The sequence below is a fragment of the Poecilia reticulata genome, chromosome 20, assembly GCF_904066995.2.
Source record: "Poecilia reticulata chromosome 20, P_reticulata-male-v2, whole genome shotgun sequence".
In the NCBI taxonomy this organism is placed as follows: domain Eukaryota; kingdom Metazoa; phylum Chordata; class Actinopteri; order Cyprinodontiformes; family Poeciliidae; genus Poecilia; species Poecilia reticulata.
In genome coordinates this window covers 9338824-9357376 of record NC_088849.1, presented here as the reverse complement: position 1 = coordinate 9357376, position 18553 = coordinate 9338824, and the positions used below count along the sequence as shown (strand labels likewise).

The window sequence follows — 18553 nt, the reverse complement described above, 5'->3', positions numbered from 1 at the left end:
CATAAAAAGGTTTTTCAGAATGATTTATTAAAGGGACCTCGCTCAGTAAGGTCAAACAGGGTGAGACAGTTGACATAACTCGCTCAAATATAATGGGAATTTATTCGGTGAGCAATGGGCTTTGTAAGTTTATTAAAGTACCAAGAGGAGTTCGACTGACAGAAACATAATCCAATCAAATACGTACGACGCCATTCGCGAACCGGAATGCCCCGTGTGATTGTCCAATGAACACACGGCAAATGCTGAAAAGGTTTGTCTAGAATTCTCTGTAGACCAATAGAATTGAGAGATTTACGCCTGCAGTGCTAAGTGACTCCGCCCCCAGCTTCCATTTCTGAACTGAGGAGACGCCGCCGCGCTCGCGTACAGCCCTAGCCTTTTTTTAAATATACACGTTTAAGTAAATAAAGTCGGTTCGGTGTCGCATATTTAGGCCATTGCCTAAAAATAGCGAGTGAAACAGCACACATTGTGTGTCGTGGAACGCTGTTTGAGTTATAGCTAGAGCTGAAGCTAGCATTTTATTTCCCATTTTAACTTTACAGAGCGGCGTTTTCCGCCGTTTTTTTTTCTTTTCGCCGCCCCGCTCACTCTACCCCCTTGTGTGTGAGTGGGGGCCTGCAACGTCGGTTTAGCCACGAGGCGCGTCGGTAGTGTCGGATAAGAGCGATGGCGGAGTTCGGCAACGGACTAGCAGATGAATCTCTATTAGATTCAGATCCCGGACATCCCGAACTGGAAGACCCAGGTGTCGGTGACGAAGAACCGGGGTTAGAAGAGGGAGAGGCCGCAATTGAAGACCCGGTGAGTAAAGGGTATTGTTCCACGAGTGAGAACCATCTTGAATACCAAGGCACGTTAGTGCCACTTCGGAACAGTTGGTTAAACAGAACGTATAGTTTTTCTGATCTCCTACAAATCTTTGGTCGCATGCCGTCTGATAACGCTACTTTTGGTATCAACCGCCATTGTGGTTCACGCAGTGCAGCAGACTTGGGTGGTGACATGCGTGGTGTCCGCGGCCATCTTGGCGCAAGAGCAACACCAGCTTCTCTGCGCTAGAGAGAGCAACCCTAGCCTGTTGGGGGTGGGGGGGAAAATCCTCGTCGCAAAAAAAAAAAAGGGAAAAAAATGCAGGACGGAGATGCGGGACATTGTTGGGGCGAGCACTGGACAGGCCGCCGCCGTTAGCTGTCGTTTTAAAAGTCTACCTCCTTAAGAAGGCGACCGGCTGACGGTAATTTAATCTTTTATCTCCTTTCATTTTTCTTCAATGAAGCTGCTTCTGCTGTTCAGGCGCTGCTGTGCGCGCACACGCGAATGACCCAGCGGCAGAAGGCTAATGTTAGCATCAAATGCTGCACCCTAAATGACCAGCGAACCTGTCAACTGTTGTCGGTAGTCACGGGATAAATCTGCGGCACGTCATGGTAGCTGTCGGGCTAATTATGTTACACGACAGACACTTATTCTCACGGGATAACATTGGTGTGAGCGAATAATAAAGCCATAGCTAGACGAGGCCGACATACACTTAACCATCTTTTTTAAAATTTTTTTCCTCTTTCCATTTTCTGTGCGCTTTGGCCGACTGTGGGCAGTAACCTGCATCACGGCGAGTTTAAAATTAATACCAGCTGCACATTTTCAATGGACTCACACATGCGTATTCTATCATTTTGCACGTCAGTGCATATTTCCCAGGTACTGGATAGCATGCTTTGGCGAGGAATTTAGGTTTTCTTGTAGAAAAATCGTGGCTGGGGACGCAGATGGAAAAAGGGGGCTGCGGTATTGAAGGGGCTGGGTTTGCATCCTTCACTGTTTTTTTTTTTTGTGTTTTTTTTTCTGGAGGAAAAGACGGGAGCGTAAGACCTTGTTCTTAACATGCGTCAAAAAATAGGGGTCAGAACGTGTCAGATGCAGGTGGATTGCTCCCCTGGTCTACATATGAATCGTGAGGATATTTGTGATGTCTTGGATTACAACAAACTGAATGCAGGAAGAGTGACTTGGTTACTGCAACTCCCTCTTATTGGGAGATCCGAATTTGGGATGATTCTTGAGTGTTGCTGTGAGCAAATTAATGAAAAAAAAATAGGCAAAAAGGCAGTGGCTCTGAATGATGCTGGAGCGACTCCCGCTGTGCTGCAGTGCACCACTGTCAGACAGGAGGGACTTCACACACGAGGGCACCGTCAAGTCAGTATTCAGCGCAAATGATGTGACGGTTTTATAGAAAAATGTGTTATTGAATGAGAATCAATATGGCCTCAGAGCAAACTGATCTCAGTTGTTTGAGCTGAACAGTTATTTGACAAATATTTAAGTTTATTGAAGTCCTGGGTGAAAACACACTCATTTTCTTGGAAGGTTTGGTGTTGAAACTTGGGAGCCAGAATTTCTAGTTTACATGAGATTTATAAAATGTGTGGCAATTTGCAATGACTTTTGTTTGTAGATGACGACGCTATTTTTTAAGAATTGTATTTATTGTTTTTTGGCTTCGGCAATGACTGATAAATGGTTGTAGAAAACATGGCTGATAAAATGGTTGACCTTAAGTTGTAGACTCCCAATTCCCATTAAATTTATAAAAACTAAGAACATCATCAACAGGTTGTACTGTGATGCACTGTAGAGCTTTATAAAGATAAATAAATTGTGTGACCTATGCTTTAACGCATTAATTTGGGATAATCATGTCAACTATCTTTTAGTCATTGTCTATCTGAAACCTGTCAAATAGGTTTCAAATGGACAATAAAACCTGAAATGTTTTATTTTCATGGAAAAATTGGCTGTGATTAAAAATTTTTTGTAACCAGAAACATTTTTAACAGTTACACATCTTTGCAATGAATTAGTGGTTTGTTGTTTTTTTTTCTTGGCGCAAGAGCAGCACCAATTTCTAAGTTTTTTTTCTTTCTTTCTTTTTTCCATTTCTTGGCTCTGTTGGTTTTTAGTTGTATGCTGTACAGAGAGGAAATAAAAAAATGCAGAGAAAATAACCTGCAGCAAAAGGCCATAGACTGGATCTACTCAAATGAGGACTTTTAGCTATGGTGCATATATATAACTGTTGAGCATCAACTTCAGATGCATGTCAATGGTAGCAGTTTGTGAAGCTGCTCGTTTGACAGACATATTGGAAATGTGTCCGATTTGCAGGAACTGGAGGCTATTAAAGCCCGGGTCCGAGAGATGGAGGAAGAGGCAGAAAAGCTGAAGGAGCTACAGAACGAGGTGGAGAAACAGATGAATCTCAGCCCCCCACCAGGTACGTTTGTTATTCGGTTGACCAGTCTGTAGTTTTCCTCTTTATTTCAGTGAAGGGAGGATGCTATAACAGTTTTAAGTGACTTCTTGAAAACAATTTTGTGTCAATTTAAACTTTTGAGTGGCCCTGTTTTAACTTTTTTTCTGTTCGATTATTTAAGGTTAGTTCATTGTAATTAATTGAATTACTGTTATTTTTCTTTCTCTCTTTAAAAAAATTTTTTTTTTTAATGAGCCCTGTCTGGCAGTGTTGCATTCACAATCATTCTTTGTGCAAAGGAGAAGCCCAACAGATTTACTTTCATAAGTGACTTTCACTGTACTTGAGTTTCATATCTCTCTCTTTATATATATATATATATATATATATATATATATATATATATATATATATATATATATATACACACACACACACAAGCTCACAAGCTTTGAGATATTACCTAAAATGGACTGTGATGACTAGGCTTATTTGTATGCTTAACTAAATATTCTTGGGTAGAAAACTATTTATTGCATTGAGGTTCTTTGTGTTTTCTTAAATCCTGCCATTTTATTTAGTAACACTGCAACTTGATGCAGTGTTTTGATTTGCTCGTTGTTGTTGGTTTTCTAAGCAAATATGGTATTCTTTTGTATACTCTGAATGGATGAAAAATACCTCTCTGATTGGCTGGTGGTGTGGCTCATTTACAATAACTTTGTCAAGTCCGACTCTGAGCCAGAACATTAATTGCTCTTAAAGCCTGTAACAAGCCATTGAAAATTTTACAATGTGCTCTTCACCCCTTTTGTGCTTTAGATTGTGTCTGATGATGAGATCATGTGTCTGGATGATCTCATCATGAGATTGGTCAAGCTGCTCTCCTGTAGACTTCCACAGTACCATATAACAGCAAGGGACATCCTTCATCCTGGAGACTACGTGTTACTCCCCCAATGTAGAACTTATCTGCCCTCTTTAGCATGAAAAAACAACCCCCTATCCTTAACAATAGACAAACGGCCAGACCATCTGAGTTGGGCTCCACAGAATTTTTGGTACATAACAATCAGTGATTCACACCTATTGTCCAATCAAGTCTCTCTTCTCTGATCAGAACCTATAAAAGGAAGCCAGATTCACTGTTGGTCAGAGCAGACTTGACAGACTCATTTGACTCTGTATTTCTGTTCTCACCTTGCAAGGTTCTAATAAATTTCTTATTTCTTCTCATCCAGACTCTTGTTAAAGGAATTTTTTCCACGACAAGCCACAGTTCAGTGTGCCGACCATAAAGTTGTATTAACCCGTCTTTTTTATTACTGTTATTTGTGTATGAAAAACATTTTTAAAATGAGCTAAACTTAGCCTGGCAGTCAGGTGTGGGGGGGCAAGTGAAGCTTCGTGCCCCGCCAGGCTTATAGTCCTCTGGAGAAAACTCTGGGTGTTCTATACTGAAATTGTTTAAATTTGCTGTCAAAACTACAAGGGTGGCTCCTGGAAATGCAATTTTGATTTGGAAAGTTGGTTTCCAAACTCTATACCCAATATGGCTGCCACATGTATGAAATACAGCGATGGTTGTTAAAACTGTTGGCACTTCTTTTACATTTATCACATTAGATTTGTCACATTCATGTTGGTGTTTTAATAGATATTTGGTCCTAAAGTGTTTAATACAACTCAGACAAATATATTATGGGCTTGCATTTCTGTTAGTAGTTAGCAGAAATGCTAACAGAAATTGTATTTCTGTTAGTATACCAATAGAAATACTATTCTGTTAGTATAGAATAGTATTTCTATACTAAGTGGTATTGGCTAATGGTGGTATAGCCATTAGCCAATACCACTAGGTTTCCAACCTACAACTACAATACACTCCACTCAGGTGTGATGCCATGACACCCCAACCCTCATCTGAGCTCACAGATAAATTGAATAGCAGCAAAAGACTCTAGATAAAAAGTGGAAGAGGCATGCTTGTGAAAATATAATTGGTTCATAATGAATGTACCACTAGTTGTGGTGATAATGCAAATGGCTTTACTTTTGAGTGTTTTGTTTGCTTGAGCAGTCCAACATCGCCAACTGTTTGAAATAAAATGTTTGACCTATGAGTGTATTACCATGGCAGAGCAAAACCACAGTTTTATTTGCAGTTTCTAAGACAAACATAATCATTTAAGGGTTTTCATAAAATTGTCTGGCAAGTGTTTCCAACCACAGCAACACCACCCAACTAAATTTTGTACTTAAAAGGTATCCAACTCGACCAAAAGTTGTTTAATTGTTGGCCCAGTTGGACTTTCAGCTCAACAAAGCCTGTTAGCTCCTTCACATGTGATGTATTTCCAGTGCTGCCTCACATAACTGTGGGCCTGCTCTGTGGCTGCCATGGTGAAGAAGACAAGTTGTTACTAATGCAGAGGAGCTCAAAATTGGTTTCTATCTAAATGTCCTTTTGCTATTCCTGAAGTCTTCATTAGGAGCTCCTTTTTGAAAGATGAAAACTTAGGAGCACATCCTAGTGTTTGCCATGAGGTGAGGGATCAGGATGACTCAACATTACTTTAAGGAAAACCGTCTTGCAGGACAAAATAAAAATTCCTGTCAATGCATAAATTTTTTCTGGATGACCTGATTAAGGCAGGGACACAAGTGTCTGTCCCAACCAGAAAATTGCTTGGCAACGTAAGACCACTATAGGCCGAGTTCAGGGTACGGCCACCACTCTTAGCAGAGATGTGCAAAAAAGGTTTGGATCAATGGTCTCTGATTTTCCAATAAACTTGAGACGCAATGTGAAGCAAATAAACTAAAAGTGCCATAACTTTGCTATATGATTCAGTATTTTCTTTTCTATTTTACATAAATCCTGTTTCCTGGAGTTGTCTTCATCTCCAGTTATTCAGAGGTCACCATTTCAAAATAAAACAATTTAGTGATCTAGAGAATCAAATACAAGACGGGTTTAAATAGTTCCTCTTTTTTAAATACATTTATGTAATGACATTCTGCAGTCGTGGAACCAAGCCTCATTATGAACTGGATTTCTGTATTGTCTTGACTGTTGCTGCATACATTTTGATAATTAACCAGTTAAACTTGAGAATTCATGCGCCGAGTCATTCTCTATATTTTTTTAAAAGCACTTTCTGCTAATAAAAAGTTAGTTCAGACATGGAAAAAGGCCATTATTTTAATAAATTATGAACGAAAATGTAATCATAACTGATGGTGCAGAGGTTATTTTGGGTAAAATCATGCAGCAAAACCTCTGTTCCTAGACTGTACAATGTTGGAATTTAAAACCTGTAATTTTGCTCTCCAGATCTGTCCTTCAAAACCAGCTTGTTGTAGGCCGTCTTGTCTGCCTCTCAGCAGTTATTGACTTCTTCTCCCTCTGTTTTCAGTTGGTCCTGTCATCATGTCCATCGAGGAGAAGATGGAAGCAGATGGCAGATCTATTTATGTTGGCAATGTGAGTAACAGTCTGTTATCCTGCACTATGTTTGACGGGCCGTTTGTCAACTTGGAGTTTAGTCAAAAAAAGACCCAATTTCCTATGTTGCTACTAAGAGAAAAGGGGGGGGGGGGTTGGAATTTATCGTTATGAAGCGGGTCAGTAATGGTTGGTATTTGTAGTTCTTTCACTTTAAATGAACTCCAGACATTTTCCAAGACAAACCTGAAAATCCTGTTTAGCTTTTTTGTCATGAAAGGGCAGCATTCAGCACTTCCATACTTGTACTGATAGTATTTAGCATACAAATATTCTGTGCTGTAGTGCTCAGCTCCCTACTGCTTTGTTTGGGTTTTGTTGGCCTCCCTCTCTTCTGCCCTTTTCTCTCTGACACTTCAATGGCTTGGCTTGTTTTAGTCAGAATGAACACTGTCCTGCACTCAGGTTGCTGTGGTTACATTGTGACTTCTGAAACCCATCAACAATGACGATGTTCATATTTGAAAAATAAGTTCCTTTGTTGTCAGATTTGTTGGATGTTGGGGTTTCTCCCTGTGACATATCTGGTAAATGTTTTTCTACATTTTCTTTCCTCAGGTGGATTACGGTGCTACAGCAGAGGAGCTTGAGGCTCACTTTCATGGCTGTGGTTCAGTAAACAGAGTCACCATTCTATGTGACAAGTACACAGGGCATCCCAAGGGGTAATAACCCACCTAATTCTCTCTTGTGTGTACCATGAGTTGCTGACTAAGAATAAGTTGGCAAATATTTTAAATGATGCAAGGATTAATTTAATTTCGAGATAAATGCAAATGGTGTTTAGTTTTTCAGTGAGACGGGGATAACCTATTTTATTTTTTTATTTTTCTGATTTGAATGACTCTTCCAATGAAGGAAGTTTCAGTTCCCATCAGTTTAGTTTGTTGGGATATTTAAAACAAGAAGCCCAGCAGAAATCACAAATGCACAAAACCGATATTGATATCTGTATCGGTCCTGATATTGAAAAGAAATTCTAGTGTCAGTCACAATGTGACCGATAAATAAGGGTTGATCTCTTTAGTCTAATTCTTTGCGTTGTGCTCTGACCTTTTGAAAGGTTTGTTACAGTTTATTTTTACATGTTTGGCCAATGTTGTCAACCTATGGTTTTTGTCATTTTCAGTACTTCTAATTGCTCTAACTCAGCAAATTAAAGCTGCGATGTCTTTACACGTTGGACCAAACCTATGAAGTACTGTTGTGTGTTAGTGTGTTGTAATGGTGCAGAGTTATCAAATATATATGTAATTAAGTAAATTTATGTCTGTTTATAAAAGAAACATTTTAATTAAATTTGGCACCGTTTTTCTGTATGGGATCGATATCTGCCAATACTAAATCTAAATCCGATTCTGTATTATCTCAGAATTTTTTATTATTATTGCATAATCATGTTCTTTTATTTAGAAATTTCTGTTGATTAGCAACTTTTTCTCCCTTCCCTCATTTTTAGGTTTGCTTATATCGAGTTTGCAGACAAAGAGTCTGTTAGGACAGCTATGGCTCTGGATGAATCCCTTTTCAGAGGAAGACAGATAAAGGTAAGAAACTTTCACTTTAACATGCAAAAAAATGGACAGTAACTTAGTTTTTTTTCCCATGTACTGAAAAGTAAAAAAATGTAACTTTTGTGATCTGAAACATTTTACTCATCAATAAAATGGTCCAAGTCCAAGGCGACGTAGTAACCATCCAAAAAAGTGTTGACGTCACAGTGGAACTACATGTTTTGAGTCTGAGAGCTCCTAACACCCCAAACTGTGTTCAGGTGGGAGCCAAGAGAACAAACAGACCAGGCATCAGCACCACAGATCGCGGTTTTCCTCGGGGCCGGTTCCGATCACGGGGTGGAGGAGGAAGCTTCTCCTCGCGTGCACGATACTACACTGGTTACACGCCACCTAGAGGCAGAGGACGGGCCTTCAGGTGAGCTGCTGTCAAGGCCACTTGCGTCAGACCCCCAGGGAGCCTTACCTTCATGTGTAACATGCCATCCACCGTCAAAATCTGTCGGTACCCTTCACTTAAAATGTAACATTAGAGACTGTAAAACGTTCCATTTAGCTTACGAATATCACTGAGAGCGAGGGCTTCACGTTGTCTGTTATTATCGCTACTACAAAGTCTCCAGGCCATTTTATTTGTCAGCTTTGTCATACAGGTTTTCTTCTGGTCCTTGCTACCTTATTTAGTGAAGCTGGCATTCAATTGGAACAAGTCTGGGTTGTATCCTTTCATTTTTGTGAGAAAATGTCTGACCTTCAAGGTCACAGTCTCTAATCAGCCACTCCCACCCACACACACACACACCATGAAACCTTAACCGCCCCAGGCCTGTAAGAAAAAGAGGGGAGAGGCTTGGATAAGGGCAAAAATACTGATACTAATGGACAGAACCTCAAATTCCCCCAAGGACTGATTAAAAGGTGGGAATTAGATAAACTATGTGGTTAGAAAGAATCTAATCTTAAACTCCCGATGGCTACACAATGTGCCCTCATTAATCAGCAGCAGCATTGGTTAGCATGTCGAAACCACAGAACATTCAGAGTTGTTCCATTTGAACTGGCCTTGATGATTTATCTCGGAGAAGTCTGGTAGCTACATCAGGACTTTTATTACTGCTTTAGTTCAGACTGAGCTGCAGATCTGAACCACATGTAACATTTCACCAGTGCTTTGTCTTATTGTGGAAAAAAATATCAGCATCAAACCTGGCACAGAGCTGCAGCAAGCTTGGGAAGGTTTCAGTTTTTAGCTCTGATCAAATATCAAGCTTGTTGGATTGGTTCTTTGTTCCTAGCTAAAACCACCTCAGCTAGCATTTCACTGTGCTAAAGGATTGAGTAGCCAAATCATATTTCTTTAAAACCTACAACCTACTCTGTCGACAAGAGAAACGAGGCATGGAGCTTTTGGGATTAAAATCTGAAGTAAAAATACTGTAGAATCTCAGTATTTACTCAGATTTAAAACTAGAACATGAATTGCAACTAATGCTATCAGCATTTCAGTAGTACCTCAATGTCACGCCTCATTATTATTTGGTTAAGTGATCTCTGCAGTGTTTATAGTAAAAAAAGATCAGTATGCACTGCCCCTTAATAAAATGCAACATGCCACTCAGAACTTCATAACTTCTTGCTGTAAATAATTCACTTTTGGAAACAAATTTGTAGACAGTTTTTTTTTTAATCTAGGTTTTAGTTTATATTAATGTTAGACATGTATTCCTGAACAACTTTCTTTTCCATTTGACCTTGAAAGAAAAATAAGCAAAGTAGTAGCGCTGAACAATGTTAGGTTATTGGATCCAAAATCTGCTACCATTGTGCCTTATGCTTTGCCCACATATAGCCGGGTGTTTATAAAACTGAATAACTCCGCTACATCATTTTAAAAAGTATCGTACACAAGGGATTTCAGAAAAGTTTACATCCACATGAAACCATGCAAATCTGCCCCAGAGTTTTAAATATGCCAAACCCATAGAGGGCAATGTGTGGAACCCTAAATCTCAGTTTTCACATAGTTTTCTCAAATATCCACTTTGGAGTTTTTCTAAATAATCCTTTTTAGTGGATCAAAGACCAGGCTACATGTGGACTAGGCCACAGACACTAGGCATGCATCGTGTTGCCGATGACGACACTTCAGTTTGAGTTGGCACAGAAATGTGTCCACCATGTGGGGAAATGTGGCCGTCTCACAACCTGCTGAGTGGCAGTATGCAGCAGCAGTAGGTGTGGGAGGGGCCATCCTGCATTACTCCATGCTCCATTCAGTCAGAATAAAGTCTCTCCAGCACTTTATCTGACACCTCAATTAAAAGACTTGAAACTTTTCTAAACCTTGATGCCAAAATCCAACCCAATGATGTCGGGATGATCACATCCACACAATTATCTTCCCAAGTACATGCAGCGAAGAGCCAGGATTTTGATGCCTAACAGTATTCACAGTCGTTTGTTGTTTATTTAAAATTTTTTGTACTCGTATGTATGTGGATTTTTTTTTTTTTGCATGAACATGACTCCCCGCCCCCCTCCACTTACACCGTGCACACACTCGCTCCAGCTTCACACCACTCACTCCCAGAAACGAGGGTTCATTACTGCAGCCTGACCTCGGCATCTGGCCTTCCGAGCGGCAGGGCGTTCAGTCCCAGTGTGACCCGTTTGTGCTGTCTGTGCGAATGAGAGGCGCTCTGCCGCTGGCTGGCGTCCCTCTCTCTCTGTGTGTGTGTGTGTGTATGTGTGTCACGTTGTGTTTCTGAGTGTGGATTAACGCTGCAGTTGAGTCCAACGTGTAAGTGAATGCGTCTCGCTGATGTGTGTGATGCTGTTTGTCCTCACGGTCTTTCCCCCACAGTGACCCCCAGAAGGAGGCTCTCTCATAGAGAGACAGAGAGAGAGAGAAAGAGGGAGAGTGCCATTGCTGTCCCCCCTCACATCCCCCCCCACACACTTATTGTTCTCACTCAATATCTGAAAAACTATTTTTCCTCCTTTTTTTAAAGCTATTGGTCTGTCCTTCCACACTGATTAAAAGACAGCCTGTCTCATTTTAGACATTTACAGTTGACTTTTTATTCAAACCTTTTCCTCCCCTCACACACTCTCACTTATCTATTTATATATATTTATCACACCAGGAAATTGGTGTCCATCTTAAGCCAAACAAAAAAATCTCACCCTCTTTTTCTCTCTCTTTTCCAGGGGCCGAGGGCGAACAACATCGTGGTATTCCCCTTACTAAACACCCCCCCTCCCCAGTACTCCCCTTACTATCAGTCCTCCCCTCCCATCTCTGTTCCATTTTAAGACACACACACACACACACACACACACACACACGCAATGAAACTCCTCCCCTCCCCACCAAAAAAAGAAGAAACCACTGAGAGGAAAGGAAAAAAAAGACAAAAAATGGAAAAAAAAAAAGAAAAAAAAACACAAACCCCTCTCCTGGACAGAGAGACTGGCTGGCCGCAGTGTGAGATTGTGTGAGAGCGTGCGTGTGCAGAGCTTGATGCGGTCACACCTGGTAAGGTAAACCTCGGTTGGCCATTGGTGGGGGTGGGGGGAGGTGAAACATCTGTTGGGTTTCTCTTTTTTTGTTTTTGTTTTTTTAAATTTTGTTTCTGAATGGGAGGGATGGGTTGGGGAAAAGAACAACAAAAAAAGTGGTTTAAAAAGAAAGATGGTATCTCAGGCTGCAGATGTGTCTCCTTTGGTCTGGCTGTGACCTCCTGCTTTCACACCATCACCAGTACAGCCCACCCACTCACCTTCCACCGCCATCCAAAAAAAAAAAAGGGAGGGGAGGGAAGAGGGGAAAAAAAGGGAGGGAGGGCAGGAACAAGGAAAGTTGATGTTCGATTTTTGTTTTTGTTGGTAGCGCATCAGTGTGAAATGTCCACTAGCTTTTGAGTGTTTGTTGTTGCAATTTTTGTCGTTTGGAGTTTGTCATTACCTCCTGATCCCCTTCCTTACCCCACCCCACCTCACCCTCTCAACCCTTTCCGTCTGTTTTCTCCCTCTTACACCCTACCCCATAAAATGTATTTTGTTTATTTATGGATTGTCTGCTGTCCAGTGAAGGACTGTAGGATTGTATTTTTTTCCCCCTCACCTGTTTTGTAGATGAAGTAGCTTTGTTTTCGCAAGTTTTTCCCAAACCAGGCATGTTTCATATCATATTTTTTTTATTATTTTTAGTACTCCCCCCTTCATTTCCCCCAGCGCTCCTCCCTCTGTGCACCTTGTCTTCCATCTCTCCACCCCCTCCTCCGCCTCCTTCCCCCCCTCCTCTCTCTGTATATTAGACCACTTCTTGTCGTTTCAGGTTTCAGGACCAGTGGAGGCTGACAACCCCTCCCCAGGTGGCGCCGGCCCCCCCCACTGTCTCCGCAGCATCTCTGTCTCTCTCCGCTCCCGCTATGCACACTCACCCCATCCTGTCGGTGTGGGGAGGCGGGGGAGGGGGGCAGGGCGACCACAGGCCCACCGCGGGGGGCATTTACTACAACAGCAAACGCTGACGATGCTTTTTAACTAACACTTTCAAAAAAATGAAAATAAATTAAAAAAAAAAAAAAAAAAAGTCACACACACATCGCTCACAACAAACATACACACCTAACCAAACACACCGCAGAACTGACGGCCAGCCAAGCCGACACATGATTTCCCACACACAGCTGAAGCCAACAATAGCCGAGTGGCAGACAGGCATGTTTGTGCTAGAGGGGGGAGAAACTGAGTGAGACGAGGGGTGATTAATTACCAAGGTGCGACTCGAGGGCGCCCCCTTTCTCTGACTAGGCGCAGTGTAGTCACGGCTTGTTTGAGAAAGGCTGCCCAGCTAACAGCATTGATTTAAATTGAAGAGTGGGCTGGAGCTGTTTTAGGGTGGGGAAAGTCAGGGGGTGGGGTTGGTCTGGAGACCTTTTTTGTTTGTTTTTTTTTTGTTTGTTTTTGGGGAAGAAAAAAAAAGATTGGGGGGTTTGGGTTTGAACAAATGTTTTGCTTTTTTATTTTTATTTTTAACCCATGAGTCTGTAATTAGGAGAAAAAAAAATAAAGACATTGTGTAAAAATGAAATTGCGTCAGTTTTTCTTTCTGCTGTGGTACGTCCAAGAAATGTTCACATGTATTTATTAGTTCCTCATGTAAAATACTGAACTATTGTGGCATGTCTTGAACCCATATTTTTCTACCAAATTTAATAATTCACAAGGATTGTTTTCATTTCAAGGAATCTTGACTTTTTGTTGAGGGAGTAGTAATACATTTGACAAATACAATCTGAATTTACTCATTTAAAATTTTAGATGCTTTATATTTCTAATAAAATTCCTATGCTGCTGTCTTAACATGCCTAGACAACACACCTGACTACTGTATTTATTAAATGTCTGTGAAGCAATACTAGTAAGCTGAATCCTACTCCCTTTAGTTTTTTCCAATAAAGAAACTTATCTTTAAAAAAAAAAAAAAGCTAAAGCGTTTTGGGGTATGATTCAGTCTATTGGCTGTAGTGTTCATCTATTACATTCCAAGGATCATGAATCAGTTTGAAAGCAGTCAAATGAGGTCAAGTTGCTTTTTACTGAAGTTAATATGCTATTGAAATCAGTATTTCAATGCAACAAGCCCAAACGTGCCTAATATGTGCAATTAATAAGAGGTTAGATGTTGGTCAAGTCTATGCAGCATAGCTTAGGAAAAATACAGGAAAGCCATAACTTTAAACAAATGGCAAAGAAAAATGCAGACCCTACTCTTGAGCACTTTTTAACCTTTTAGTTTCTTTAGGGTTATTTTTTTCTCTCCGAATTGGAATGTATTGTGCCGAGTTCCCACTCTTTATGTATAAATGAAATAAAACAAATTGACGCATTTCTAGACACCCTTATGTGACCAGTATCTCACTTTCCATTCCCCAGTGTTTCCTAAAATTTGATCAGAAAACAATTAACTTCAAATGTGTTTTGCTCCTTTTAATCTGAGGGAGCCGTTTTGGTACAGCACTGGTTTTTGCTTTGAACAGCATATATGTTAAACTAGATGTGATGATACCACAAATATCATCCGTAACTAGATGCAACCAGGGATGTGTGCCAAGTTGTTGCTGTTGGCACCAAGTTAAGTAGAGCGAGCAGCCGTGGCGGCCATTAATCCTCCCCAACATCTGGCTTGGCGTCCAGCAGCTGTTCGAGCTCTGCGCGCCGTTACAACTGAAAAGGTTTTACGGGGCAAGCTTCTGTTCTCGCACCTCATAGAAAAGGTAGGAACGTATGCTGCCTTCCAGGTGAACTCGGAACTGGGAAATTCCGACTCCCCAGTCGGGGAACTGGGACGCCCTCCGAAGTCGGATTTCTCATTGGGGAAGTGGGAGCAACTACCTCCCTCCAATTAGGACTTGTTCGGCGGACTTTGCGTTTCAACATGGCCGCTCTTCGCATCGACAGTAGTAAGCTGTGGTGGAATAACATTTTACAAGACACATTTTGCACGTGTCTACATGTAACATTACTTTAAAATCAATGCTACATGTAGCACCCACAACTAAACAAATTTAAAGTGTTTGCTTATAGGTATTGGAAACTATGTTTAGGCTCACCATGTTGGAAATTCCGACTGTACTGGATGGAATGCTATTACCTGGGGTCTGACGTCAAACCCAGTTCCGAGTTCTGAATTCCCAGGTAACTGGAACACAGCATTGAATTGTGTAGCCTGTTTGATTGATATAGGAAACACGACTGCCCTCTAGCGGTAAGTTATGACTGGACAGCTGCAATTTTACAACCAATAAAAAAACACAAAAAAGTGATGTGGAGTTTATTCAACACAATGAATAAAAAAACATTTTCATTTAATATTCTGACATCATTGAACACCACAGCTTGGTTTATCTGTGTTTCTTGAAGGCTGTAAAAAGAAGAAACTATGAATAATCGTCCATTCATTGCACACCATACACCCACTCCCTTTTCCTTTATAACGGACTCACCTCTCCTCTTGGTTTTCTTTTTCATGAGTTTCTTCTTCTTCTTTGGTCTACCGCTTTCCCCATCCTGGGGTAATTAGACAAAAAAAAGTATCTCAGAACTGACAGATAAAGAGAGCAACACATATCCCATAATCCACTGGCGAACTTGGTAAAGAGAAAGTTCCTCCATATATGCCATTCACTTGTGAGAAAGTCAGAGGTCACTGAAAACACACCTGTCCACCTTCACCGCCGGTCAGAGCTGTGATGTCACCGAAGTGTGTGATGCCGCTCAGCTGGTCGGACATGGCCATCGTGCTCCTCTTCCTGGCTTTCTTCTCGTGCTTCGGCATATTCAGACGCACCATCATCGACTCCTCGTAATTTTTCCTGTAAAGTAGCAATTGGTTCAACATTCTTAAACTCCCACTACCATTTCCCTGTAACGGGAGTATTTGGTGCAAGTCTTTCTAAAAAACACCAGACGAGTAACACAACACAAAAACCCTAATAAAATTCGAACAGATGGATCTCTGAACAGACTGCAATGAAGCCACCAAGTCTCAACCTGTGGAGCTCGTCTCGGCTTTCCCTCTCCGTCTGGAAGTCTCGTCTCTCCCGGATCTCCTCCGGAGCGTCGCTGTACTGCTGCCTCAGCTCCTGGATCACGGAGCTCCGCAGAGCTGCTCGTCGCTGCCGCTCCGTCTGAGCCTTCTTCCTGTCCGCTTCCGTCATGTCACCGTCTGAGGGGAAAATTGGGGCATTTAAATATCCGATACCGAGAGACCGCCGTGAAACAACTCTGCTCCCTCAGAGGTGAATGTGGTTACCATAATGCACTGGCGCAATCTTTGGCGGTACATATTTCCTGCCACTAGAGTGAGCTGCTTTCTTGTCGGAGGCTGCCTTGTTCTTCGTTTCATCCTCAGAGTCCTCCGATTCACTCAGCTAGACAATAAGGCACAAAAGAATCTCTACTTCTTTTTTTGTCTCTTTACCCAAACTTAAACAACTTCATTCCAATAAATTGAGAGGAAGACTCTTTATAAGCCATTTAACTAAAACTCTTCGGTAGCAAGCGGAAGAACTTACTTTGCTGATGAAATTTTCAGGATTTGGACGCAGCTGGAGCGGATCATTTTCAGCTAAACTCAACAAAATCAGATAAAAATTGTATTCAAATCAGATTGCTTAAGAACTGATGATCTTTCACATATGACATTTAATCTATACCATTACCCAAACTTCCAGTAACAGCAGTGCGCACCAGTTTATCGATCTGGTACTTCAGTTTGTGGTCTAGCGGTCGCATTTTCTCTAGCACCTACAAAAGAGGGGAAAAGCTGAATAAAGAGTGTAACCTGCGCAGGCAGGACCTGCGGCGCGTCTTGTAGACATTCTTACGGTTCTGATGGTGACCACTCTGCTCAAAGCTTCGCTGTCTTTCATCTTGCCTCCTTCGGCCTTGATGCTGATGAGATGAGTGAGGTCCTGAAGGTAGAAGAGCAGGAGGTTGTAGCGAAGGTCCAAGAAGGACAGACCCTGTAAGGAACCATCAGAAGCAAACAGTTTATTATTATTGTTATTTATTGTTTTTTATTACATATTTACAGTACCCCAAAGAAATGTTCATACTTCTTGAACTTTTTGACATTTTAGCAAAGATAACTCACAATTTATTAGAAAATTATGTGACTACGGCAAAAAAGTAGCGCAGGAAAATTAGCTGCAGCTTTCTTTTTACAAAAAAAACAAAACAGCATATGTTGGTATTCAGCGGTGGCAGCATCATGGTATGGAGATGCTTTTTTTTTTTTTTTTTTAAACACGTTGCTTTTTTTAAATTATTTTTTACAAATAGTATGAAAAATGTGTTGCACATTTGCATTCAGCCCCTCTGAGTCAGTATTTTTTACAACTTTGTTGCTATAATTAGTCATTTTTCTGACAAAAAATAATAATAAAAAAAACCCTGCATTGCCCAAATTCGAAATCGTCAAGTTTTTAAGAAAGCAAAACTGGTGCTACCATATTAAAAAAAAAAAGCATGTTTGACCATTTGTCTGGTTATTTCCAAGATTATGGTTTCAACTTGACAAAATGTAAACAAGTTGAAGAAGTACGTGATGGTATATCTTAAAACTAAAATGTGTTCACAGATTTAGGTCATAAAGAGTTATAAAGACTCTCCCCATGTTTACTTACCTTTGAAGTGTTGAATACTCCATTCTTAACTTTAGTCAGCAGCTCTCGAACATAACTGGTTACTGATGCTACCTAAAGTAAACAAAAAGGTCAAACCTTCACCTGTGGTGAACCACTACAGTGAAAGCAATAGGTACATAGTATTTTCCCAGGAACCTCTGGAAGGTTGTGAATATATGCTACTTTATACAACATCCAGTTCCACTGCAATAGCATATTACAGCTTCTGCCACCATCTAATAATCTCGAACAAAGTTATATGTGATGCAAAATGTGTTGCTACCGTTTCATTTAAGATCCTTCGAGCAGAAGCTGCGACATTTTCAAACCTGAGGTTTAAAGTAAAGCCTCGACATCCATTTATTTCTATAACATACAACTAAACCTATTACCCTTACCTGTTCTGTGAGATTATTCAGCAGCTGCACAGCTTTGGGTAAATCACTTTCGATTAGATCCTGTGAGACAACAGACACACATACACACACACACACACACACACACACACACACACACACACAAAAAGAAATAAAATACAATACATGTGAAATAAAATAAAATTTAAGAAAAAACATTTGAACAATTAAGTACCAAAAGGTGAACGGGGTGTTTCTCCGTAAGCTTCGTCGACTGCGTATTAATATTAACATATGGCACAAATATTCAGAGATGTTCTCGGTATTTAAACGGCTTTCAAGAACTTTAAAGAAACCCTTTGTACGAATACAATATATAAAATATCTGAGCAAGATGGATTTTACTCACGTTGTCAACAGGAGCAGCCATTTTAACTTCACCCAACCTACGGAAGCCGCAGGGAGACAGTCTTCTTGCCGCGCCTACTGTAATGACGGGAGCTCAAAAATATTTCCATTGAAAATAAAACAAATACGGCGGAAATTCTCTTAGTCAAAGACGTCTCCCGAAGATTACAAAATATAAATGAAAAACGTGTCCGTGCGCCGTATCGTATCAGAGAGGATACTTTACTTCTACAGGAGTTTCTTTTAGCTGTTTTATCACTGTGATACATTTTTATGGCGACTTACTTTTAGCTCAAATCAGGTCAGGT

At 40.8% G+C, this 18553-nt stretch overlaps 2 protein-coding genes across 4 annotated transcripts; one reads left to right on the top strand and one right to left on the bottom strand.

The window, feature by feature from the left end:
* The first annotated feature begins 325 nt into the window (after positions 1–325).
* pabpn1 (poly(A) binding protein, nuclear 1) lies at positions 326–12881 on the top strand. 3 transcript variants are annotated; one of them, XM_008438407.3, is made up of 7 exons: positions 326–807; positions 3175–3283; positions 6682–6749; positions 7329–7435; positions 8230–8317; positions 8545–8702; positions 12624–12881. In XM_008438407.3, exons 1-7 carry the CDS (start codon positions 673–675, stop codon positions 12817–12819), a joined length of 861 nt encoding a protein of 286 aa, XP_008436629.1. In that variant the 5' UTR covers positions 326–672; the 3' UTR covers positions 12820–12881. The 3 variants fall into 3 exon arrangements, with proteins under 3 accessions (XP_008436629.1, XP_008436630.1, XP_008436632.1); XM_008438408.3 differs by lacking the exon at positions 12624–12881 and adding an exon at positions 11495–12110 and having other exon boundaries at positions 327–807; XM_008438410.3 differs by lacking the exon at positions 326–807 and adding an exon at positions 1101–1240.
* Positions 12882–15111: 2230 nt separating this feature from the next.
* Positions 15112–18496, bottom strand: ngdn (neuroguidin, EIF4E binding protein). The gene is made up of 11 exons (XM_008438406.3): positions 18247–18496; positions 17880–17939; positions 17482–17553; positions 16681–16818; positions 16516–16600; positions 16369–16421; positions 16107–16224; positions 15845–16019; positions 15513–15666; positions 15298–15361; positions 15112–15215 (listed from the first exon to the last, which is right to left on the bottom strand). Exons 1-11 carry the CDS (start codon positions 18265–18267, stop codon positions 15196–15198), a joined length of 960 nt encoding a protein of 319 aa, XP_008436628.1. The 5' UTR covers positions 18268–18496; the 3' UTR covers positions 15112–15195.
* Positions 18497–18553: the final 57 nt, after the last annotated feature.

Excerpts from the sequence above, each read along its gene's own strand:
- pabpn1 (XM_008438407.3), top strand. The coding sequence starts at position 673 with ATGGCGGAGTTCGGCAACGGACTAGCAGATGAATCTCTATTAGATTCA. Across the intron at positions 8,318-8,544 it reads TCAGAGGAAGACAGATAAAG|GTGGGAGCCAAGAGAACAAA; the intron begins GTAAGAAACTTT and ends AACTGTGTTCAG. Across the intron at positions 8,703-12,623 it reads GGCAGAGGACGGGCCTTCAG|GTTTCAGGACCAGTGGAGGC; the intron begins GTGAGCTGCTGT and ends TTGTCGTTTCAG.
- ngdn (XM_008438406.3), bottom strand. The coding sequence starts at position 18,267 with ATGGCTGCTCCTGTTGACAAC. Across the intron at positions 16,819-17,481 it reads GAGTATTCAACACTTCAAAG|GGTCTGTCCTTCTTGGACCT; the intron begins GTAAGTAAACAT and ends GGTTCCTTACAG. Across the intron at positions 15,362-15,512 it reads CCGGCGGTGAAGGTGGACAG|GATGGGGAAAGCGGTAGACC; the intron begins GTGTGTTTTCAG and ends TAATTACCCCAG.